The sequence below is a fragment of the Eptesicus fuscus genome, chromosome 21 (genome assembly GCF_027574615.1).
Source record: "Eptesicus fuscus isolate TK198812 chromosome 21, DD_ASM_mEF_20220401, whole genome shotgun sequence".
In the NCBI taxonomy this organism is placed as follows: Eukaryota; Metazoa; Chordata; class Mammalia; order Chiroptera; family Vespertilionidae; genus Eptesicus; species Eptesicus fuscus.
The window spans coordinates 49,962,476-49,987,407 of record NC_072493.1 but is presented as its reverse complement, the minus strand read 5'-3'; the positions used below and the strand labels follow the sequence as shown (position 1 = coordinate 49,987,407).

General features: G+C 50.7%; 2 protein-coding genes and 2 pseudogenes across 3 annotated transcripts; 3 read left to right on the top strand and 1 right to left on the bottom strand.

Annotated features, from left to right (window-relative positions):
- The first annotated feature begins 428 nt into the window (after nucleotides 1–428).
- On the top strand, nucleotides 429–7,580 carry LOC103304558 (zinc finger protein 154-like). The gene is made up of 3 exons (XM_054710240.1): nucleotides 429–930; nucleotides 4,279–4,405; nucleotides 6,110–7,580. Exons 1-3 carry the CDS (start codon nucleotides 898–900, stop codon nucleotides 7,504–7,506), a joined length of 1,557 nt encoding a protein of 518 aa, XP_054566215.1. The 5' UTR covers nucleotides 429–897; the 3' UTR covers nucleotides 7,507–7,580.
- Nucleotides 3,260–4,193, bottom strand: LOC129147756 (survival of motor neuron-related-splicing factor 30-like; annotated as a pseudogene).
- A 2,683-nt stretch (nucleotides 7,581–10,263) lies between the features above and the next one.
- On the top strand, nucleotides 10,264–11,349 carry LOC129147574 (cofilin-1-like; annotated as a pseudogene).
- A 5,260-nt stretch (nucleotides 11,350–16,609) lies between these two features.
- Nucleotides 16,610–20,978, top strand: LOC129147109 (zinc finger protein 154-like). Of its 2 annotated transcripts, XM_054710229.1 has the most exons (4): nucleotides 16,610–16,681; nucleotides 17,793–17,919; nucleotides 19,271–19,360; nucleotides 19,434–19,661. In XM_054710229.1, exons 1-4 carry the CDS (start codon nucleotides 16,649–16,651, stop codon nucleotides 19,577–19,579), a joined length of 396 nt encoding a protein of 131 aa, XP_054566204.1. In that variant the 5' UTR covers nucleotides 16,610–16,648; the 3' UTR covers nucleotides 19,580–19,661. The 2 variants fall into 2 exon arrangements, with proteins under 2 accessions (XP_054566204.1, XP_054566203.1); XM_054710228.1 differs by having other exon boundaries at nucleotides 19,271–20,978.
- The last annotated feature ends 3,954 nt before the right edge of the window (nucleotides 20,979–24,932 follow it).

Here is a 24,932-nt window from a genome sequence, read left to right as displayed (position 1 = left end):
TTTTATTGATTTTTTACAGAGAGGAGAGAGGGATAGAGAGTTAGAAACATCGATGAGAGAGAAACATCGATCAGCTGCCTCCTGCAAACCCCCTACTGGGGATGTGCCCGCAACCAAGGTACATGCCCTTGAGCAGAATCGAACCTGGGACCCTTGAGTCCACAGGCCGACGCTCTATCCACTGAGCCAAACCGGTTTCGGCTGAAAGTCTACACTTAAGAGCATGACGGTGAATAATTGAATGAAGATTACATTTTAAAGCGCATGGTGGATATGTTCATTACATTGTGAATAGCGCATAAAAAAATGAGGAACAAAAGTGAGCAGTTTGTTAATGAAAAGGGAAGTAGCCATGGTTCTTTAAAAAAAAAGGGCAGCCTATTCCACTCAGAAATCAAAGCCCACCTATTCCACTTCCCACGCACCTGGCAGCTGAGCTTGAATCTTTTTGCAAAATAAGCCCTTTTCCCCAAGGGACTACATTTCCCAGAATGCGACGAGTGAAGTGGCAGCACCGCTGTGGGAAGGGACTACATTTCCCAGAAAGCCCAGAGTGAAGTGGCAGCATCGCTGTGGAAAGGGACTACACGTCCCAGAATGCCCAGCGTGGAGTGGCAGCATCACCATCCAATAAGAACGTAGGGAAGAGGGGCTCCTGCGGATGACGCATTACGAGAGGGCGGTACTTCCGGCGCCTCGCTAGGCGGCCACGTTAGTTGCTCTGGGATTTGTAGGACTTTCCCGAGCGCTCAGTCCGGGTCCGAAGGTGGCGGGAGCCGTTCTCCCCGCCGCACAGTCGCGGGTGTGAGGTTCGGCGACCCCGCGAGGGACCCGCTTCAGGGCGGGAGGGAGCCGCCTCCTCGCCCGCCGCCCCGCCCGCTCCGCCCGCAGGTTCCAATGGCGGCGGCCGCGCCCGGGCGCCCGGCTGAGGTGAGCGCGGCCCCGGCCTCCCCGCCTCCCCGACCCGACCCCGCAGCCCCGGCCCCGCGTCAGGCCCGCGAGGCGCTCGGGGGGACCCGGGTGTGACGGGCGGGGAGCGGCCCGGGAGGACGAGCCGCCCCGGCTGCGGGGGGTCAGCGGCGGCGCGGGTCCGGGCCTCGGGGCAGCCGGGTCCGGGAGGCGGAGCCCGCGGAGCCCCGGGACCGCGTGTCTCCGGGGCCAGCCCCTCCCCGGGCCCCGCGGCTGCGGAGGAGCTTGTGGGACCCCAGGGAAGGGGAGGGGACCCCGTCCCTCCCTGGCCCCGGCGCCCCTCACCGTCCTGGGATGTCTTCTCTCGGACTTGGAGAGCTGGTCCCCGATCTGGGCACCGAGAGCCCGGGGACACCCGGGCACAGACCCCAATCCCTCCCGAGGGTCCCATGACGGTGCGGGTGTTCCTTCGGCCGTAAAACCCGCGTGGACGGTGATGCCGGAGCTGGTCCCAGGCCGTGTGCTGCTCCCGGCAGAACTGAGCTTCCGGTCTCTTCCTGGGGAACACAGGGCACAGGAAAGGGGGGACCCCGTCCTCCGTGAGCCCGTGAGGTCACAGTGGCACCGGGACGTGGACTGTCCTTTGAGTTGGGGCGAATGGCAGGAGGACAGCACAGGGCGGATGGGGGGGACCCTGGGGGGAGGGTTTGGGGGGAGGATTGTGGGTTCTCAGTAGAGGAGCTTTTTCTGGTTTCCTCTGTCTCCATCTTGCTGCCAGGTGTTAGAAATAAGGGGAGCCCCCAATTGAGGGGTCCTGGTAGAACACAACATACTCAGGAGCCAGGCAGCGCAGCAAACATCTGTACTTCTAGGTAGAAGGGTGTGCACACACGGTCTGGAAGCACACGCTCACAGAGCAGGTGGTCTGCTCAGATTTATAACCCTTGATGCCCGTGACCTGTCCTTTACTCTTTTGTTTTATTTTGAAAACACTTTATTTAATAAAAGTTAAACATACAAAAACTGAAATTAACACATCCTGAAAATCACTGACTTCCATTAACGGGAAGACACTTTTCTATGCATATATTTGGCTTAAACTCAACTCAGGATAAATATGATGTTCACTTACACCAGCAAATGCTGACAACTTGATCTAGTAAACAAAAATTACAAACTCAGCTACACGAACATAATATACAGGGGATTATGGTCAGATTAATGCACAAGAGATGCAGTCAATTTTTAATGAAACATTCAGTACTCTTGTTTATTAATTTAGCCTTGGTTGTTTTTTTTGTGTTTTTTTTTTTTTAAGTAGCATCTACACTGTATACAGGGCAATACATCAGCTTTTTGTTTCTCTCATATAAACATTTCACATCCAAAAAAATGGTACCACTACCCTATGTGAAAAACCAACACAGGAGGGGGAAAAAATTAGAAAAGGTAGCTGGTGCTAAAACACGTTTTTTTTACATAAAACTAAAATTCAGTGAAAAGAATAAAAGAGCTGGATACATTTTAGAGATGGCCTAACAGGCTTAAGAAACAAGTTATTGAAGGAAAAACCTGAAAACAGATTGGACTTTTACAAGCTTATTTTTTAGGGTTAATTGGCTAATAGCTAAGTCTAAGTTGAAGGTAAGAAAAAAATAAAAATATCTCTAAAGTTTGGTGTTCTGCTTTGATATTCCAGTGAACTGCTTTCAGAATACGTGGCAAGTTTTTTTTTTTTTTTAATATATATATTTTATTGATTTTTTACAGAGAGGAAGGGAGAGGGATAGAGAGTTAGAAATATTGATGAGAGAGAATCATCGGTCAGCTGCCTCCTGCACACCCCCTACTGGGGATATGCCCGCAACCAAGGTACATGCCCTTGACCGGAATCGAACCTGGGACCTTTCAGTCCGTAGGCTGACGCTCTCTCCACTGAGCCACGCCGCTTAGGGCCGTGGCAAGTTTTAAGGTACTGAAAGTTCCAGGTTAGGACTTTACAAAATGTATGGGCCTGATATTAGGAAGATCAACCGTTCATCTAAGTGCTTTATTTAAGCAGCATCTACCTAGAAAAGTTGCATTACCCAACAAACTTTGAGGAAACTGTGGTAGTAGTAATGAAGCAAGTTAAATGAATAGCAGTTATCAAATGCAATTTCTTCAAGTTTCATTCTATTGAAGTCAAACAATGACGACAATGGTATTTTCCTTATTCATCTAACAAATAATTTACCTTTAGAAAAATATAAGAATTAAAAGGTAAATGTAAAGCCCTGCAGAGATGAAATCCAAGTGTTTTTTTTTTTTTGTTTGTTTTTGATCACTGGGGAAATCCAAGTTTTTTTGATTATTGAGGCATCAAGTGCCTGACATTGTATTTAGAGGTATCTTGATACTGTGTCATAGGTTTATCAGCAATTCCACAAGTTCCTACTCCAACTTTGCCAGTTACACTCTCGGGTGAAGCAAAAGTACTCCTCTTTACCTGGCCTTTTTTATTTTAAGAATAGGCCCTGTTGTTAACTGTTGCCATTACACTTTCTGGTCCTCTCTCTCCTGCTCAAGTACTTTTATTCTCTGCTTTTTTCAAAGCTTTCTTCTTTTTATATTCACGCCGCTGGGCAATCATTTCTTTTTTGGACATGGGTTTGCTGCCACTGTCCTCCTTTGCCTTCCTTCCTTCTACAGGCTTGAGGTTCAACAGTGGAGTCACTTCAGCATTGCCATAGCCAGCAAAGGTGATTGCAGCGGTGCCTTTTTCTTCATCTATCTCCTCAATCTCCGCTTCATAACACTGTCCATCTTCACTCCAGATTGCCATACATTTGTCCCCTACTTTCCATGAATGAGTGGGCTGAGCAGAAGCAAAACAGTCTGAACGTGCAAGAATTTCTGAAGGTTGAATTGACAGAAGGTCTTTGGTTAGTTCTATAACTTCTTGTAAATCTTTTTTAAATTTTAGCAAATCTTCATTTTCTCCATTTCCAGACAGGGCAGCTTCAACTTGCTGGAGCTGAGCTTTGTAGCTTGCCAGCTGTTTTGCTAGATCTCTGACATCTTGTGTGGGGTTGGGGTCAGGGCGGCAGGAAGGGGTCGGGGCAAATGAGCCCAGGGGTGGTTGCCACAAGAGTAGCACCAAGAAAAATCTCCCCCCTGTCCCTTACTCTAGATTGGAGCCCAGGCCCACAATCTGTCCCTATTGGCTAATTCAAAGGGAAAAGTTGGCCTTTGCCCATTCAAGAAGGTGGCCACCAGGGGAACTCAAGACATGTGGCCAACATGGCAGCTGCCAAGTCATACAGTCCAAAATGGCAGCCTTCTAAAATGTTCTTTGACAGAAAAGATGATTTGTTTACTCTCACACAGGGCAGGGTGACCTTTGAGGACGTGGCCCTGTACTTCTCCTCAGAGGAATGGGAGCTCCTGGATGAGGCTCAGAGACGCCTGTACCACGATGTGATGCTGGAGAACTTGACACTGATAACCTCCCTGGGTAAGGATTTCAACCTCCCCGCCTATGCCGGGGGCAGTAGTGTCTGCCCTTCCCTTTCCCCCAGTAGCAGCTCCGTCCTCACACCAGGACCGTGGTACTGCTTTCTTCCCCAGATCCCTGGATGGGTACTGTGCTTAGACCCCTGGTGCTTAGACCCTGGATGGGTGCTGTGCTTAGACCCCTGGATGGGTGCTCTGCTTAGACCCCTGGATGGGTGCTGTGCTTAGACCCCTGGATGGGTGCTGTGCTTAGACCCCTGGATGGGTGCTGTGCTTAGACCCCTGGATGGGTGCTGTGCTTAGACCCTGGATGGGTGCTGTGCTTAGACCCCTGGATGGGTGCTGTGCTTAGACCCCTGGATGGTTGCTGTGCTTAGACCCCTGGATGGGTTCTGTGCTTAGACCCTTGGATGGGTGCTTAGACCCCTGGATGGGTGCTGTGCTTAGACTCCTGGATGGGTGCTGTGCTTAGACCCCTGGATGGGTGCTGTGCTTAGACTCCTGGATGGGTGCTGTGCTTAGACTCCTAGGGGGATAGGTGCTGTGCTTAGACCCCTGGATGGGTGCTTAGACCCCTGGATAGGTGCTGTGCTTAGACCTGGATAGGGGCTGTGCTTAGTGGGGTTGAGGTCTGTGCATGGCCCTCTCCTTCCTAGAAGAGCCCCAGACTTGGAGGGAAGGAATCAGGGCAGGAGTCTTCCAGTGAACCCACTGGATACACCTGACTTGCTTCTCCTTGACGAAATGACTTTGTTCAGATCCCAGCCCCTGTGTGCCTAGGTTCTGTGCCTCCTTCTAGCTGGCATTGCCACAGACCTGCCTGGGCCAGGATCCCCATCACTGACATGGTTCCTCCTCCCATGGACTGTGGGCTGTTCTTGCAAGACCCTCCTTCCAAGTTCTCTGTGTAGTATTTGGTTTTCTTTTCTGTTGGCTGTGAGGTGCCGAGTTGTTCTGGGCTAGTGCTGGTTACTCCTGTGTGCTGTCCTTCCCTTAGCACCTGTATGAGGTGCCATGCATTTGCTCACTGAGGGAGGTGGGTTGGGTTAGAAAGAGGTGGTTCATAGAATGTACATGAATCCAGGCTCAGCAAAATGTTAGGAGAGGCACCTGGAGGAGGGTGTGATGCCAGTGCTGTGTTCAAATCCTACCAGACACCTACTGTGTTGGACTAGTGTTTTGATCCCATGCCTGGGGCCACACTTCATTTCTGTCTCTCCATCCCCTTCCCTGACACTTCACCAGTTTCTCAGCTCTATCACTTATCGCTTCTACTCTCACCTCCAGCCTCACATCTCTACACTGTGTGTCTAGCCTGTTTTTCTCACCACTCCATCTGTGCTTTCCTCATTGGCCCCTATGCATTGTGTCCTGAGGTGTGTGCATATTTCTAAAAGTCCTGAATACCAGCTGCCAAGTTCTTTAGCGACGTTCTTTAGGGAAGTTGTTGTTGAAGTGAATTGTGGATCCTGTGTCTACTCTCTGTGTACACTGCATGGTTGGGTCCTTCACCACGTGAGGCCTCCCCCAGTCTGTGCTCTTCATAGCCCAGTACTGCGGAGCAGCCCCATCCTTAACCTGTACTAACTCCCTGGTCCTGCACACAATGCCATGGACTTGTTCCTGGGTTTGTCAGACACACGTGTGTGGAGTGCCCCTTCCCACCAGAGACAACATGCACTTAACCAGCACTTTTTGTTTTCAGGTTGTTGGCATGGAGCCCAGAATGAGGAGGCCCCGTCTGAGCTCAGCAGTTCTTTACAAGGAGTGTCAGAGGTCAGGACTCCCAAGGCAGGTGTGTCTCCCCTGAAGGCCCATCCTTGTGAGCTGTGTGGTGTGGACGTGGGAGACATTTTGCACTTCACTGGGCACCCGGGAACACATCATGGGAAGAAACTATACAAGATGGGGGCATGTGAGAAACAGTTGGATGTTAGCACAGAACTTGAGCATCAGAAGCAGCACATAGGAGAGATGTGTTTCAGAGACCACATGGACAGAGCCTCATTTATAAAGGACTGCAAATTCTGTGTGTCAGGGAAGCCCGGTTCCTGTGAAGAGGTTTTGACGGACTTCCTGGCCAGCTCAGGATTTCTCCAGCATCAGGCAACACACACCAGGGAGAAGTCAAACAGGGAAACTGAGTGTGCCATAGACTCTCACAAGGGAAACACTCTGTCTGACTCAGAATACATGAAAGATTTTAATTGCAAATGCATGCTTGTTCAAGACCAGAGAGTCCTCACCCGGGAAAGATGCCACGTGAGCAATGAATGTGGAAAATCTTATGGCAAAAGCTATAGTCTCGTTGACCATTGGAGAACTCACACTGGGGAAAAGCCTTATGAGTGTGGGGAATGTGGGAAGTCCTTTAGGCAAAGCTCTAGCCTCATTCAACACCGGAGAGTTCACCCTGGAGTGCGGCCTCACAATTGTGAGTTATGTGGAAAATTGTTTAGCAAAAAGTCCAACCTCATTAAACATCGAAGAATCCACACTGGAGAAAAGCCTTATGAGTGTGGGGAATGTGGGAAGTCCTTTAGCCAAAGCTCTGCACTCCTTCAACACCAGAGTGTTCACACAGGAGAGAGGCCTTATCTGTGCAATGAATGTGGGAAGTTCTTTACCTACCACTCCAATCTCATAAAACACCAGAAAGTTCACTCTGGATCCAGACCTTACTCCTGCAGCGAATGTGGGAAATGTTTTAGCCAAAGCTCTGTGCTTCTTGAGCATCAGAGAATTCACACTGGAGAAAGGCCTTATGAGTGCAGTGAATGTGGGAAATTCTTCACTCACAAATCTAGTTTCTTAAAACACCAGAGAGTTCACACCGGGGAAAGGCCGTATGAGTGCAGTGAATGTGGGAAATTCTTTACTTGCAGCTCTAGTCTCATCAAACACATAAGAATTCACACTGGAGAAAGGCCTTATGAGTGTAGCCAATGTGGGAAATCTTTTAAACAAAGCTTTGTACTTACTCAGCATCGGAGAATTCACACTGGAGAAAGGCCTTACGAGTGCAGTGAATGTGGGAAATTCTTTACTTACAGCATTAGTCTCTTAAAACACCAGATTTCACACCAGAGAAAGGCCTTATGAGTGTAGTGAATGTGAGAAATCTTTGAGGCATTGTTTAAGCCTCATTAAACATCAAAGATTTTCCCTAGCTGCTTTGGCTCAGTGAATAGAGCCTCAGACTGTGGACTGAAGGGTTCCAGGTTCAATTCTGGTCAGGGGCACATGCCTGGGTTGCAGGATTGATCCCTAATAGGCGGTTGCAGGAGGTAGCCAATCAATGATTCTCATCATTAATATTTCACTCCCTTTCCCTTCCTTTCTGGAATCAATTTTAAAAAATTGAAGATTTCACACTGCATAAAGGCCTTGTGAATATTGAATATGGAAAATAATTTTATTTTCAATTCCACCCACCTAAAACACCATGTCACATTGGATGAAGATCTTATGAGTGTAGCAAATGTGGGAAATCATTTACAAAATTTTAGTATTTTATCCAGAGAATTCACATTGGATAAAGACCTTATGAGAGGAGTGGATGTGAGAAGACCTTCAGCCAAAGGACTTACCTTATGGGATACCAAATTTTTTTTTAAAGTATTTGGTGCCATGTTTATTTTAATTTAAAAAATAACATTGATTTTAGAGAGAAACATCAATGTGTGAGAGTAGCAACTGAGAAACTGGCAACCCCTGGTTGCATGGGATGACACCCAACCAACCGAGGCGTACCAGCCAGGCCACCACAGATTTCAAATGGGAAAACTGCCTTAACTTCATAGGCATATGCTATTTCTTTGTTCAATATACCACTACTGGAGGAGATCTCTTACAGAGGTCCCATTTGCCTGTATTGAGCCTCATACATCTGAACATACAAATTCCAGTGTGGGGACTGCATTGCACTTTTTAACCTGCCCAGGGCCATGACCAGATTTATATCACTGGCACTTGTGTTGCAGAAGGCATTTCAACTCTATCTCATGGCTGGAGCCTGTAGTGGAAGATTTATCCATCCCAGAATGTCCTGGCAAGTACATCCCAGTGTTCTCTCATTTGTGGGACAATTCATGAGTAGGCTGAGCACTTACTCTTTTTTACTTATATGTGTGTGAGTGTGTGTGTGCGTATAATTTATTGATTTTTTTTTTACAGAGAGGAAGGGAGAGGGATAGAGAGTAGAAACATCGATCAGCTGCCTCCTGCAAACTCCCCACTGGGTATGTGTCCACAACCAAGATACATGCCCTTGACTGGAATTAAACCTGGGACCCTTGAGTCCACAGGCCAATGCTCTGCTCTATCCACTGAGCCAAACTGGTTAGGGCTGAGCACTTACTCTTACCCATTTTTTTTTCCTGGTAAGTTAAGGCATGGACTTTACCCAGTTTTGACTTAGAGGACTCTGTTGGGCATTTTAACCCTTTGCACTCGGATGTTGAGTGTGACTCGACACGGTTAGCAGTAAAATAAAGGAATCGAAAAAAGCAAGCGAGTGCAAAGGGTTAAAAGATGGACTACATTTTTCAGATATTGTTGGTCTCACATGACTGTAGTGATGTCATTTTTCAGACTTGAAGTCACCAACCGGGGAACTGTGCCTATCGTTGCTCTTGTTTGTATGACAATAAAGGTCTTGTTATTCAAGCCACTGTTCATCTTGAGGTTCTAGTCACTGTTTTCGGTTCTTTGAAGTTGACGGGTTTGCTAGCACGAAGGGGTGAACAGCATTGGTTGGGATCCCAAAGTTTGTGTGCCTCTAGTTATAGTGTGATGGCAGAAGATATGTCTTCAGTTTTGGCCCAGTTTGCATTGCTGCTCATAACCTGTAGGGAAGACTGCGGAGCTTTGTGGTCCTGTATTGTAGCTTGGATGCCCTGACTTGGGGGTTCTGAGTTCAACCTGAGAAGGGGGTCCTTGTGACAACCTTCACTGCTTCTGAGAGCAACATGAGCTTGTTCTCGTTCCCAGGGCCTATTGTCTCGTGCCCAGCACTGGTGAGGGGACGTCTGTCCCTGCAGGTGCTGCCGTGGAGCTGTGGGCCCTGAGGCCCTGACTTCTGTAGGTGCCATCACTGGTTTTAAGGTTACAGGGGCCACGAGAAGGATCATTGTTGCAGAAACACTGGATTCAGAGAGAGTGCAGGAGACTGCCACAAACTGGTTAGCATGCTCTATTTTTATTGCTTTATTTCATTTTATTTTTCAAATATATTTTTTGTTGGTTTTATTTCAGAGAAGAAGAGAGAGGGAGAGAGTGATAGACACATCAATGATGAGAGAATCATTGATTGGCTGCCGCCTGTATGCCCCCTATTGGAGATCGAGCCTTAAACCCGGGCAAGACCTGATTCATAGGTGGACACTCAACCACTGAGCCAAATGGGCCAGGCTCCTACAAACTTTCTAATCTTCCAAGATTTATGCATCGCACATGTAAAACGGGCTCTTGTTCTTTCCTCCTGGCAACAACAGTTTCTCATTTAAGACTGCACCCTTGCCCTAGCTGGTTTGGCTCAGTGAATAGAGCATCAACCTGCAGACTGAAGGGTCCTGAGTTCGATTCCTGGTCAGGGCACATGCCCAGGTTGGGGACTAGATCCCAGTAGGGGGCGTGAAGGAGGCAGCTGATTAATGATTCTCTTATCATTGATGTTTCTCACTCTCCTTATTTCTCTAAAAATCAATACAAACATTTAAAGGAAAAGGACAGTATCAAGATAGAATTGACTCAACAACACCAAAATGAGTGTGGGCCATGTAGCTTTTTTTCAGTTTTTATAAGGAAAACCATGCCTCGGTCTGTGTTTGTAGAGGGTGTCCCAGTCATAACTGGGAACAGGAAGCAGCCAGGAGTGGGTCAGCCGCAGGTTGGCCTGTAGTGTTTGAGTTCTTAACTTCATGCCCAAAAGATTTCACAACACGAGTTCAGGAGATTTTGAGGGTACGTTTATTGAATCTGGGGACAGTGATGAAAGGAAGGCATCAGGAGAGAATGAGCAACAGCAGAGCGGGGCTCCTGTGGCTCCGGGAACGTGTGGGAAATAAGGCAGCCAGAGCGGGGCTGCGGTCAGCTCTCCGGACGATCAGAGGAAAGGGGGCCTTGAGGGCAGGTCCAGGGGCTCAGCCCGGGATGAGCTGCTGCTGCTCAGCGCTGTCCTGGCTGCAGGTCGGGTGGGGACCCTGACAAGCGAGGAAAGAGTTGGGTTCGGGCAGCAGCTGCCCTGGCTCTCATCTTTCCAGGCTCTTGCTGTCTCCTTCGGCTTCAGGAAGCATGGCCTCTGGTGTGGCCGTCTCTGATAGAGCCATCACAGTGTTCAGGGCCATGAAGGCGCGTCCATCCTTGACACCAGCGGAGGTGAAGACGCTTTCCTGCTTGAGGGAAGACGAGAAGACCATCATCCTGGAAGAGGGCGAGGAGATCCTGGTGGGTGCTGTGGGCCAGACAGGAGACTACCCCTCCACCACCTCCGTCAAGATATGGCCGCTGCGCCCTGTGTGACGCAGCCTATGAGACCGCGGAGAGCAAGGGGACCTGGGGCTTATCTTCCAGGCCCCACGTCTGCGCCCCTTAAGAGCAAGATGATCCAGGCCAGCTCCAAGGACGCCACCAAGAAGAAGCTTACGGGGATCCAGCATGAATTACAAGCAAACTGCTCCGAGGAGGTCCCGAACTGCCGCTCTCCCTGGAGGGCAAGCCTCTGTGAGCCCCGTCCAGCCCCCTGCCTGGAGCATCTGGCAGCCCCACACCTGCCTGTGGGGGGTTGCAGGCTGCTCCCCTCCTGCCAGACAGAGGGCTGGGCAGATCCCAGCAGGGTGAGGGCAATCCCTTCACTCAGCTGCCAAACAGGCCCCCAGCCCCTGGGCCTTCCTCCTCCCTCCACGCCTGAAGGTTCTGGACGCCCCCAAACCACTGATCTTCTGATTCCTCTTGGGTGGAAACAGATCAAGCCCCCCCACCCGAGGCACCCCAGTTTCAGAGAGGGCCTGTATTGTTTTTAATGACATGCCTACTTGCACCCTGTTCCCCCCCTTTCCCATGCTGCCAACTCCTAACCGCAATAGTGACTCTGTGCTTGTCTGTTTAGTTCTGTGTGTAAATGGAATGTTGAAGATAACCCCTCCAAACTCTGCCTGGTTCCCCTCCCATTTTACACCTGGTCACAGCTGCTCATGGAAGCAGGACCAGTAAGGGACCCTTAATTTAAAAAAAGAACAACAACAAAAATAAAAGCAAAACAAAAAAGGTTAGGAAAGTCTGGCTGGTATGGTTCAATGGTTGAGCATCAATCTATGAACCTGGATGTCCCGGTTTGATTCTAGTCGGGGCACATGCCCAGGTTGTGGGCTCCATCCCCTTTGTGGGGCATGCAGGAGGCAACCGAGCAGTGATTCTCTCACATCAATGATGTTTCTATCTCTCTCTCCCTCTCCCTTCCTCTCTGAAAGCAATAATCTATTTGTAAAAGTAAGTAAATAATAAAGGATGTGCACAGAGGATGGGGTCGCAGGTGGGTTTGTGTCCTGGGCTTGGGCCTCATTGTCTTCCCATCTTGGACACATTTCTGAATTTTTAAGAAATAAACAATACACTTATTTCTTCAACAACTATTTAGTGGTCATTGGACACGTGTCAGCCACATTCTAGGTTCCTGCGACTTTGGTGAACAAAACAGAAATTCCTGTCCCCCTTAAACTGAAAATTTAGTGGGGGAGACCATGAATGGAAAGTATGATTGGGACCATATAAAACATTTTTTCAATAGAGAAGTCCTATGGGAATGTATATATATACCCACAGGAGGTCACAGTTCAATTCCTGGTCAGGGCACATGCCAGGGGTGGCCTGCAGGAGGCAGCTTATCAGTGATTCTCTCTCATCATTGATGCTTCTCTCTCTCCTTCTCTCTCTCTCTCTCTCTCTCTCTCTCTCTCTCTCTCTCTCTCTCTCTCTCTCTCTCTCTCTCTCCTCTTTCTCTCTCTCTCTTCCTCACTGAAATCAATAAAAATATAAAATAAAATAAATATATCTACACACACACACTACAGGGAGGGAGTTCGGACGTGGAGTCCCTGTATGTGGAGGCCCCTGGCGCGGAGGCCTTTCTCTGGCGCATCCGCAAGGGGCGGTGGGAGGTGGAGGAGAGGCCTCTCCCGCGCGTGGATCCGCTGGTGCACACGCAGGTCCGAGGCCTGGAAGAAGGCTTTGCCGCACGTGGCGCAGACGCAGGGCCGCTCGTTGTTGTGTCTCCTCTGGTGGAGCCGGAACCGCGAGAAGTACCGGAATTCCCGGGGACACCGGTCACACGAGTACAGCTTCCGGGTGCTGCCAGGGCTTCCGCCCCCTGGCTTCCGGGTCTCCACTTGGGTCTCCTCTTGGGTCTCCTCCGGGGTCTCCTCCGGGGTCTCCTCCCTGGTCTCCTCTTGGGTCTCCTCCGGGGTCTCCTCCCGGGTCTCCTCTTGGGTCTCCTCCGGGGTCTCCTCTCGGGGAGGCTCTTCCTGGGCCGCGGAGGCGGAGGCGGAGGCGCCCGGACTGGCTGCTCCGGGGCTGCGTGGACTCTCCCAGGACGCCGCGCCCTCTGCGGGCCCCGGACGGCTCTCTCCCTGGAGGATGAGCAGGGAGGGCGGGGGGTGGTCTTCGCTGGAAAGGCTGCCGCCATGTTGGCCTGCATCTCCTGTGGAAATAAAGGGGGTCCGGGAAGCTGCACCCAAGTCCTTGGCTCAGTGGACAGAGTGTCGGCCTGCAGACCAAAGGGTCCCAGGTTCGATTCCCACCAAAGAGCACATTTGGGACAGTGGGCTCAATCCCCGATCAATGATTCTATTTTTTAAAAATATAGTTTTACTGATTCACAGAGGAAGGGAGAGGGAGAGAGAGATAGAAACATGCATGGTGACTTAGAAACATAGATTGGCTGCCTCCTGCACGCCCCCTACTGGGGATCGAGCCCACAAACAGGCATGTGCCCTTGGCCTGAATTACCTGGGACCTTCAGTCTGCAGGTTGAGGCTTTAACCACTCAGCCAAACCAGCTAGAACCCCAATCAATGATTCTTTGTCATCATTTATGTTTCTATCCCTCTCACTCTCCCTTTCTCTCTGAAATCAATAAAAATATTTTCTTAAAAAAAGATCCACTTTAAAAGATAAAAAGCCCCAGTTGGTTTGACTCAGTGGTAGAGCATTGGCCTTTGGACCAAAGGGCCCGGGTTGGATTCCGGTCAGGGGTGGTGCTGGAGGCAACCAATGATGTCTTTCCCTCACATCCATGTTTCTTTCTGTCTCTCCCTCTCCCTTCCACTCTCTAAAAAAATCAATTGAAAAATATCCTCGGGAGAGGATTAGCATCTACAAAATAAAAAGAAATAAAACGTTTTTTAAAAAAACACACACACAAAAAAACAGAAACTGTACCCAAGACAAAGTCCACACAGAAGAGCCCTCCGGTAACTGGGCCCTCCTGGCTCACCTGGTGCTGTTGGCCGGGATGTGTCTGGGGGAGCCCGGGAGGGTGTCCCCGGGGTGAGCGCTGTGGGGGCTACTGCTGGGTGCTGCTCCATGAAGTGGGCCACAACCTGTCCTAAGGGCATGTTCTCCGAAAACAGGGTTTCCTGCCCCCGCATTTGGACGTGGACCTGTGAACACAGCCTGGTCACTGTCAGCGGCGCATCCGCCCGGCCACGGAACCCTTGGTGGGAACCCTCCCCCCTCCAGCTTTCCCACGACCCCTCACTGCCTGCTCCCACGCCCACGGTCCTGCCCTTATTTCTGTGGCCTTGCACTGCCTGGTAGTTTTTGGTTGGTGCCTTCCCTGACGGAGAACAAAGACTCACCCAAAGGCTTTCTGAGGGAGGAAGCGGCTCCTTCAGCCATTTCTCATTCTGGACGTTTCTGCTCAATTGTGAATGGCTTTTATTTTTATTTTTTTAATCCTCACCCGAGGATATTTTTCCATTGATTTTTAGAGAGAGCAGAAGCCCAACCCCGAATGGCTCAGTGGTTGAGCACTGACCTTTGAAACAGTTTGGTTCCCTGTCAAGGGCACATGCCCAGGTTGCAGGCTCCATCCCCAGTAGGGGGGAGTTCAAAAGGCAGCTGATTGATGATTCTCTCTCATAATTGAAGTTTCTATCTCTCTTCCTCTCCCCTTTTCTCCGAAATAATTACTATTCGAAATAAAAATGGCAGCCCAGCCATGATGATTCAGTTATTGAGCATCAACATATGAGCCAGGTAATGGGTCTATTCCAAGTCAGAGCACATGCCTGGGTTGTGGGCTCAATCCCTAGTAGAGGGCGTACAGGAGGCAGCTGATCAATTATTCTCTCTCATCATTGACGTTTTTATCTCTCTCCCCCCTCTCTGTAATCAATAAAAATATATTTAAAAAAAACACAATAGTGTGCCCAGGTTATATGACTTTGTGGTTGGGCGAAGACCCATGAACTGAGACCACTGGTTTGATTCCTGGTCAGGGCACATGCACAGGTTGGGGACTAGATCCCAGGAGGGGGTGTGCAGGAGGCAGCTGATCCATGATTCTCTCACCATTGATGTTTCTCACTCTCCCTATCTCTCTAAAAAATCAATAAAAACATTGGAAATAAAAGAACAGTGTTAAGATTGAATTGACTCAACAACACCTGGGTGTGGGCCATCACGTGTTCTCCCAACTCTCCTAAACCAAGTCAGGCCTTGGTCTGTCCTTAGAGAGGATGTCCCAGGCATAACAGTTTTAGGGAAGAGAAACTGTTAGACATATAGTGAGCCTCTGGGACCCTCAATCAGAGGTTAGAACACAAAGCATACTCAGGAGCCAGGCAACCAGGCAAGTATCTTTACTTTGACGTAGAAAGGTGTGCACACATGGTCTGGAAGCATGCACACACTGAGCAGGTAGGTGGTCTGCTCAGTTTTATAATCCATGACATACCTGACCTGGTCCTTGCTCTTGATTGGAGCTCAGGCGCTCAGTCTTTTGCTATTGGCTAATTCAAAGGGAGGGGTTGGCCTTTGCCATTTCTAGATAACGGCCTCCAGGGAAGCTACAAGCCAAGGGGCAAACATAGAGGCTGCCAAATCATGCAGTCCCAAATGGCAGCTGTCTAAACTGTTCATTGACAGAAAAGATGATTTCTTTATTCTCACAGAACCAGCCTGGAGTGGGTCTGCCTCAGGGTGGCTGTAGCGTTTGAGTTCTTGGCTTCATGCAGAAAAGGTTTCAAACAGGAGTTTGAAACATTTTTTGAAGTTGGGGATAATGAAAACAAAGGCAGGCCCTCGGGTGAGGATAGAACAAGCAACAGCAGAGACTAGGCCGGCTCCTGTGGCTCCAGGAACATGTGGGAAATAAGGGAGCCAAAGCTGGGCTGCTGTGAGCTCCCTGGACGATCAGAGAAAAGGGGGTCTTGAGGGCAGGTTCAGGGGCTCAGCCCGGGATGAGCTGCTGCTGCTCAGCGCTGTCCTGGCTGCAGGTGGGGTGGGAACCATTGAAAGGCCAGGGAAGCCTGGCCGGTGTGGTTCACTGGTTGAGCATCAATATAAGAACCTGGATGAACAAGTTTGATTCCAGGTCTGGGCACATGCCCTGGTTTCAGGCTGATCCCCAGTGTGGGGGGTGCATGAGGCAGATCAGTGATTCTCTCATCATTGATGTTTCTTTCGCTTGCTCCCTCTCCCTTCCTCTCAGAAATCAATAAACGTATACTTAAAATAAAACTAAAGAGGAGGCAAAGGCCACCTACTCCACTTCCCAGGCACCTCGCAGCTGAGCTTGAATCTTTTTACACAATAAGCCCTTCCCCCCCCCCCCCCCCCTGCATTTACTGCCTCTGTAGGAAAGAACTACATTTCCCAGAAAGCCCAGAGTAAAGTGGCAGCATCGCTGGGGGAAGGAACTACATTTCCCAGAATGCCTAGCGTGGAGTGGCAGCACCGCCATCCAATAAGAACGTAGGGTAGTGGGACTCCGGCGGGTGACACCTACGAGAGGGCGGTACTTCCGGCTGTTGCTATGGTGGTCAGGTTAGCTGCTCTGGGATTTGTAGGACTTTCCGGAGCGATCAGTCCGGGTCCAGGTTCCGGGTCCGAAGGTGGCGGGAGCTGTTCTCCCCGCCGCACAGACGCGGGTGTGAGGCTCGGCGACCCCGCGAGGGACCCGCTTCAGGGCGGGAGGGAGCCGCCTCCTCGCCCGCCGCCCCGCCCGCTCCGCCCGCAGGTTCCAATGGCGGCGGCCGCGCCCGGGCGCCCGGCTGAGGTGAGCGCGGCCCCGGCCTCCCCGCCTCCCCGACCCCGCAGCCCCGGCCCTGCGTCAGGCCCGCGAGGCGCTCGGGGGGACCCCGGTGTGACGGGCGGGGAGCGGCCCGGGAGGACGAGCCGCCCGGCTGCGGGGGGTCAGCGGCGGCGCGGGTCCGGGCCTCGGGGCAGCCGGGTCCGGGAGGCGGAGCCCGAGGGGCCCCGGGACCGCGTGTCTCCGGGGCCAGCCCCTCCCCGGGCCCCGCGGCTGCGGAGGAGCTTGTGGGACCCAGGGAAGGGGAGGGGACCCCGTCCCTCCCTGGCCCCGGCGCCCCTCACCGTCCTGGGATGTCTTCTCTCGGACTTGGAGAGCTGGTCCCCGATCTGGGCACCGAGAGCCCGGGGACACCCGGGCACAGACCCCAATCCCTCCCGAGGGTCCCATGACGGTGCGGGTGTTCCTTCGGCCGTAAAACCCGCGTGGACGGTGATGCCGGAGCTGGTCCCAGGCCGTGTGCTGCTCCAGGCAGAACTGAGCTTCCGGTCTCTTCCTGGGGAACACGGGGCACAGGAAAGGGGGGACCCTGTCCTCCGTGAGCCCGTGAGGTCACAGTGGCACCGGGACGTGGACTGTCCTTTGAGTTGGGGCGAATGGCAGGAGGACAGCACAGGGCGGATGGGGGGGACCTGGGGGGAGGATTGTGTGTTCTGGGAAGAGGAGCCTTTCTGGTTTCAGGTGTCCCCATCCCAATGTCAGGTGTTAGAAATAAGGGGAGCCCCCAGTTCAGGGGTCCTGGTAGAACACAACATACTCGGGAGCCAGGCAGCGCAGCAAACATCTTTACTTCTACATAGAAGGGTGTGCACACACGGTCTGGAAGCACACGCTCACAGAGCAGGTGGTCTGCTCAGATTTATAACCCTTGATGCCCATGACCTGTCCCTTACTCTTGATTGGAGCACAGTCTTTCCCAATTGGCTAATTTGAAGGGAAAAGTTGGCCTTTGCCATTTCAAAAAGGTGGAACTGCAAGCCATGTGGCCAACACAGCGGCTGCCAGGTCACACGGTCCCAAATGGCGGCCATCTAAACTGTTCTTTGACAGAAATTATGATTTGTTTACTCTCACACAGGGCAGGGTGACCTTTGAGGACGTGGCCCTGCACTTCTCCTTGGAGGAATGGGAGCTCCTGGATGAGGCTCAGAGACGCCTGTACCACGATGTGATGCTGGCGAACTTGACACTGATAACCTCCCTGGGTAAGGATTTCAAACCCCTACCCCCTCCCCGCCTATGCCGGGGGCAGTAGTGTCTGCCCTTCCCTTTCCCCCAGTAGCAGGTCTGTCCTCACACCAGGACCGAGGCTCTGCTTTCGTACCCAGACCCCTGGGTGGGTGCTTAGACCCCTGGATGGGATCTTAGATCCCTGGATGGGTGCTCTGCTTAGACCCTGGATGGGTGCTGTGCTTACATTTCTGGATGGGTGCTGTGCTTAGATTTCTGGATGGGTGCTGTGCTTAGATTTCTGGATGGGTGCTGTGCTTAGACCCTGGATGGGTGCTGTGCTTAGATTTCTGGATGGGTGCTGTGCTTAGACCCTGGATGGGTGCTGTGCTTAGATCCCTGGATGGGTGCTGTGCTTAGACCCTGGATGGGTGCTGTGCTTAGATCCCTGGATGGGTGCTGTGCTTAGATCCCTGGATGGGTGCTGTGCTTAGATCCCTGGATGGGTGCTGTGCTTAGACCCTGGATGGGTGCTGTGCTTAGATCCCTGGATGGGTGCTGTGCTTAGATTCCTGGATGGGTGCTGTGCTTAGACCCTGGATGGGTGCTGTGCTTAGATCCCTGGATGGGTGCTGTGCTTAGATCCCTGGATGGGTGCTGTGCTTAGACCCTGGATGGGTGCTGTGCTTAGACCCTGGATGGGTGCTGTGCTTAGATCCCTGGATGGGTGCTGTGCTTAGACCCTGGATGGGTGCTGTGCTTAGACCCTGGATGGGTGCTGTGCTTAGACCTCTGGATGGGTGCTGTGCTTAGTGGGGTTGAGGTCTGTGCATGGCCTTCTCCTTCATTGAAGAGCCCCAGACTCACCAGTTTCTCAGCTCTATCACTTATTGCTTCTACTCTCACCTCAAGCCTCACAATCTCTACACTGTGTGTCTGGCCTGTTTTTCTCACCACTCCGTCTGTGGTGCTTTCCTCGTTGGCCCCTATGCATTGTGTCCTGAGGTGTGTGCATATTTCTAAAAGTCCTCGAATACCAGCTGCACTTATAGTTGTATTTTTTTGTGCCCTAACACACCGGTCTGCACAACTTTCGCGTCTCACCAGTAGCGAAGTTCTTCAGGGAAGTCATTGTTGAGGTGACCTGTGGACCCTGTGTCTACTCTCTGTGTACACTGCATGGTTGGGTCCTTCACCACGTGAGGCCTCCGCAGTCTGTGCTCTTCATGGCCCAGTACTGCGGAGCAGCCCCATCCAACGTGTACTAACTCCCTGGTCCTGCACAGAACGCCATGGACTTGTTCCTGGGCTTGTCAGACACACGTGTGTGGACTGGCCCTTCCCACCAGAGACAACATGCACTTAACCAGCACTTTTTGTTTTCAGGTTGTTGGCATGGAGCCCAGAATGAGGAGGCCCCGTCTGAGCTCAGCAGTTCTTTACAAGGAGTGTCAGAGGTCAGGACTCCCAAGGCAGGTGTGTCTCCCCTGAAGGCCCATCCTTGTGAGCTGTGTGGTGTGAACATGGGAGACATTTTGCACTTCACTAGGCACCCGGGAACACATCATGGGAAGAAACTATACAAGATGGGGGCATGTGAGAAACAGTTGGATGTTAGCACGGAACTTGAGCATCAGAAGCAGCTCACGGGAGAGATGTGCTTCAGAGGCCACATGGACAGAACGTCATTTGTAAAGGACTGCAAATTCTGTGTGTCAGGGAAGCCCGGTTCCTGTGACGAGGTTTTGACAGACTTCCTGGCCAGCTCAGGATTTCTCCAGCACCAGGCCACACACACCAGGGAGAAGTCAAACAGGAAAACTGAGTGTGCCACAGACTCTCACAAGGGAAACACTCTGTCTGACTCGGAATACATGAAAGATTTTAATTGCAAGTGCATGCTTGTTCAAGACCAGAAAGTCCTCACCCGAGAAAAATGCCATGTGAGCAATGAAAGTGGAAAATCTTATGGCAAAAGCTATAGCCTTGTTGACCATTGGAGAACTCACACTGGGGAAAAGCCTTATGAGTGTGGAGAATGTGGGAAGTCCTTTAAGCAAAGCTCTAGCCTCATTCAACACCGGAGAGTTCACACTGGAGCGCGGCCTCACAAGTGTGACTTATGTGGAAAATTATTTAGCAACAAGTCCAACCTTATTAAACATGGAAGAATTCACACTGGAGAAAGGCCTTATGAGTGTGGGGAATGTGGGAAGTCCTTTAGCCAAAGCTCTGCACTCCTTCAACACCGGAGTGTTCACACAGGAGAAAAGCCATATGAGTGCAGTGAATGTGGGAAGTTCTTTACCTACAACTCCAGTCTCCTAAAACACCAGAGAGTTCACTCTGGGTCCAGGCCCTATTCCTGCAGTGAATGTGGAAAATCCTTTACTCTAAATTCCCGCCTGATTGATCACTCCAGAGTTCATAGTGGAGAAAAGCCGTATAAGTGCACCGAATGTGGGAAAGGTTTTAGCCAAAGCTCTGTGCTTCTAGAGCATTGGAGAATTCACACTGGAGAAAGGCCTTATGAGTGCAGTGAATGTGGGAAATTATTTACTCACAATTCTAGTTTCTTAAAACATCAGAGAGTTCACACTGGGGAAAGGCCTTATGAGTGCAGTGAATGTGGGAAATTCTTTACTTACAGCTATAGTCTCATCAAACACAAAAGAATTCACACTGGAGAAAGACCTTATGAGTGTAGCCAATGTGGGAAATCTTTTAGCCAAAGCTCTGCACTTTTTCAGCATAGGAGAGTTCACACCGGAGAAAAGCCATATGAGTGCAGTGAATGTGGGAAATTCTTTACTTACAGTTCTAGTCTCATCAAACACATAAGAATTCACACTGGAGAAAGGCCTTATGAGTGTAACCAATGTGGGAAATATTTTAGCCAAAGCTCTGCACTTTTTCAGCATCAGCGAGTTCACACTGGAGAAAGACCATATGAGTGCAGTGAATGTGGGAAATGCTTTACTTACAGCTCTAGTCTCTTAAAACACCAGAGTTCACATCAGAGAAAGGCCTTATGAGTGTGGTGAATATGGGATATATTTTAGGCATAGTTCAAGCCTCATTAAACATCAAAGATTTTCCCTAGCTGGTTTGGCTCAGTGGATAGAGCCTCAGACTGTGGACTGAAGGGGCCCAGGTTCAATTCTGGTCAGGGGCATATGCCTGGTTTGCAGGCTTGATCCCTAAAGGGGTTACAGAGACAGCCAATTAATAATTCTCATCATGTTTCTCTCTGTCTCTGGAATCAAATAATTGGGGGTTGGCTCAGTGGGTAGAATAGTGGCCTGTGGACGGAAGGGTCCCAGGTTCGATCCCATTCAAGGGCATGTACCTTGGTTGTGGGCACATCCCCAGTAGGGAGTGTGCAGGAGGCAGCTGATCGATGTTTCTCACACGCTCCCTTTCTATAAAAAAAAATCAATAAAATATATTTTTAAAAAATTGAAAATTTCACACTGCATAAAGGCCTTGTGAATATTGAATGTGGAAAATAATTTTATCTTCAACTGCAGACACCTCCAGGTCTTATTTTTTATACCACTGTTCATCTTGAGGTTCTAGTCACTGTTTTGGGTTTTTAGAAGGTGACGGGTTTGCTAGCATGAAGGGGTGAACAGCATTGGTTGGGATCCCAGTTTGTGTGCCTCTGGGTACAATGTGATGGCAGAAGATATGTCTTCAGTTTTGGCCCAGTTTGCATTGCTGCTCGTAGCCTGTAGGGAAGACTGCGGAGCTTTGTGGTCTTGTATTGTAGCTTGGATGCCCTGACTTGGGGGTTCTGAGTTCAACCTGAGAAGGGGGTCCTTGTGACAACCTTCACTGCTTCTGAGAGCAACATGAGCTTGTTCTCGTTCCCAGGGCCTATTGTCTCGTGCCCAGCACTGGTGAGGGGACGTCTGTCCCTGCAGGTGCTGCCGTGGAGCTGTGGGCCCTGAGGTCCTGACTTCTGTAGGTGCCATCACTGGTTTTAAGGTTACAGGGGCCACGAGAAGGATCATTGTTGCAGAAACACTGGATTCAGAGAGTGCAGGAGACTGCCACAAACTGGTTAGCATGCTCTATTTTTATTTGTTGCTTTATTTCATTTTATTTTTCAACTATGTTTTTTGTTGGTTTTATTTCAGAGAGGAAGGGAGAGAGATAGACACATCAATGATGAGAGAATCATTGATTGGCTGCCTCCTGCACGCCCCTTCCTGGGGATGGAGCCCACAATGCAGGCATGTGCCCTGACCAGGAATGCAGATTTCAATTTCTTAGTTCAAAGGTCAAAGCTCAATCACTGAGCCATGCCAGCTGTGCTGGATGCTTGCTTTTAATTATTTTTAGGGTGGGTAAAGAACAAGTTAAATCAGCTCTGCAAGTTGAAGTATAAGTAAGCCCCACTATGTAGATGAAATAGTTTTTAGCATCTCTGCCAGAGAAAAAACTGATTACCAGAAAATGAAATTCACAGACAGAGCAGTCTTTTTTGCTGATGGAAAGACCTTGGCATTTGCCCAAGGGTGGCCTCCACTTTTTCCTAGGGGATCATTCAAAGTTCCCAGTAAAATGCCTAGCTGGTGTGGGTCAGTAGTTGAGAGTTGACCTATGAACCAAAAGGTCATAGTTTGATTACCAGTCAGGGCAGATGTCCAGGTTGTAGGCTTGAACTGGAATAGGGGGTCTGTAGGAGGCAGCCAATGAATGATTTTCTCATCACTGATATTTCTCTCTCCCCCCCTCTCCATTTCTCTCTGAAATCAGTAAGAATATTTTTTAACTAGAGGCCTAGTGTACAAATTTGTGCACAGGTGGGTTTCGGCCAATTTGGCCCAGATCTGGGCCTGATCAGGGCTGGGCAGGCTGGGGGGGAGGGGCTGCAATAGATTGGCCAGAGGGCCCCACCCCCAATTGGTTTGGCAGCTGGTGGGAGGCGCTGCTGGCCATGGGAAGGAGCTGTGAGGAGTGGGCCAGCCAGTCCTGCCTCTGAATGGGGTGGGAGCATGCTGATTGGGAGCCAGCAACCTGGGGGAGGGGCCATGGGTTGTTGGCCAGCTGGCCCTGCCCCTGATTGGGGTGGGGGGAGGGGCTCCAAGAGGTTGGCCAGCTGGTCCTGCTTCCTGTTGGTATAGAGCAGGGGTCCTCAAACTTTCTAAACAGGGCGCCAGTTCACTGTCCCTCAGACCGTTGGAGGGCCGGACTATAATTAAAAAAAAACTATGAACAAATTCCTATGCACACTGTACATACCTTATTTTGAAGTAAAAAAACAAAACGGCAAAAACACCCGCATGTGGCCCGTGGGCCATAGTTTGAGGACGCCTGGTATAGAGGGGAAGGACTGCAGGCCTATCATGGTGGGATGGGTCAAACAGGGGTGGGATGGCCAGGGGGGTGGCTGGAGGGGTGAGCATTTGTCCAGCAGGCCCACCTTTGATAGGGGTGGGATAGTCCAATCAGGGGAGGCTGGGCGGGGGGTGGGAGGGTTGAGAGGGGCACAAGAGGTTGACCAGCCAGCCCCATCTCTTGATCAGGTGGTTTGCTGGCCACAGTGGGCATCATCATGACTGGTCACTGGCTGTTTATATATGTAGATTATATGTATATGTATTAAAAAGTGAAGTACCCAGTAAAATACCCTGAATGAACTAGGTGAACCTTTGCTGGATAAAACTGCAACCCTTAAATGAGAATTAGCCCTCCTTGTCACATCGGTAGTACACACCCCAGGATTGCCCACAGAATACCCACCTGGATAACATTCACATTTCCTGCTCCCTTTGGAACTCGTTCTCTCACTCCAGACCTAATAGTTACCACTATTCTGGTTTCGGTGTTGTCTGTGGGGGTGAGAAGGGATTTTGCGGCAGGGCTGTGAGGCAGAGAAGAGCTAAAACCTTGAGGTGCCAGGGATTAGGGCAGAGGGTCTGGACACCAGTTTGAGCTGGAGACCAGGCAGCAGGAGGTGCTAGGCAGGTCGCTGGGGCCAGAGGTGCTGTGAGGTGCAATTTGCAGCCTTGGGGACACAGGTGGAAGATGTGGAAGGAGAGTGAGGGGATGTTGGGTCAGAAACCGGTGTGGAGCTCTAACCGGTGTGGCTCAGTGGATGGAGCATTGGCCTGCGGACTGAAAGGTCCCAGGTTCGATTCCGGTCAAGGGCATGTACCTTGGTTGCGGGCACATGCCCAGTGGGGGGTGTACAGGAGGCAGCTGATCAATTTTTCTCTCATTGATATTTCTAACTCTCTATCCCTCTCCCTTCCTCTCTGTAAAAAATCAATAAAATATATTTTAAAACACACACAAAATTGTGGAGGCTGGGCTGTGGAGAGCTGGCGGCTAGGACACAGGTGCCAAGAGACCCACGAGGGTAGGTGCATCTGAAGCACATGGAAGGGCCAGGGAATCAATACTGCTGCTAGAGGACATTGGATGAGGAGGAATCCCCAGGCTATTGGGGATTGCAGGGGTGGAAGGCAGCAGAACCTGTTACCTGAGCCAGAAAACCCAGAGTTGGGAGTGGTGAGGGGTAGGGTAAGCCAGGTAGACCAGGCTCTGTGGGCATCCATCTACTTGTCACCCCACCCCTTAAGCCAGATACCAACACTCTGCCTTCCTTCATCTCGGAACCAAAGCCTCTGTAGGCAGCCCGTCCCTGACCCGCCCAGCTCGCCCAGTCCCTGGGACTCCAGTTCTTGAATGATGGTGGGTTGTGTTCCTCCCCAGAGCCTCTGGGAGATCAGATTCCTGCTCATTTGGGTTGCTGGCAGAATCTAGTTCCGTGTACTTATGGGATGCAGTGTCTCTAAGCTGCAAAGTTACAGTCACTTTTTCATTTTGTCTGAACTCGGAAGAATTCTTGCTGTGTTCCTCCCCAGAGCTCCTAGGGTTCCTCTTCAGTCCAGCACAGGAGCTGTATCCTGGCACCAGCGCTGGGACATCAGGCTGATCATCCTGCCATAGGTCTGGCGCTTCTGTCTGCATCCTTCTCCCTGCAGCTGGGGACAGTTCTCCATTCTGAAGACTCTGTGAGTAGACTGACCCCAGC

Coding starts and splice junctions, on each gene's coding strand:
- LOC103304558 (XM_054710240.1), top strand. CDS start 898: ATGGCGGCGGCCGCGCCCGGGCGCCCGGCTGAG. Junction 931..4,278: donor CGCCCGGGCGCCCGGCTGAG/GTGAGCGCGGCC, acceptor ACTCTCACACAG/GGCAGGGTGACCTTTGAGGA. Junction 4,406..6,109: donor GACACTGATAACCTCCCTGG/GTAAGGATTTCA, acceptor TTTTGTTTTCAG/GTTGTTGGCATGGAGCCCAG.
- LOC129147109 (XM_054710228.1), top strand. CDS start 16,649: ATGGCGGCGGCCGCGCCCGGGCGCCCGGCTGAG. Junction 16,682..17,792: donor CGCCCGGGCGCCCGGCTGAG/GTGAGCGCGGCC, acceptor ACTCTCACACAG/GGCAGGGTGACCTTTGAGGA. Junction 17,920..19,270: donor GACACTGATAACCTCCCTGG/GTAAGGATTTCA, acceptor TTTTGTTTTCAG/GTTGTTGGCATGGAGCCCAG.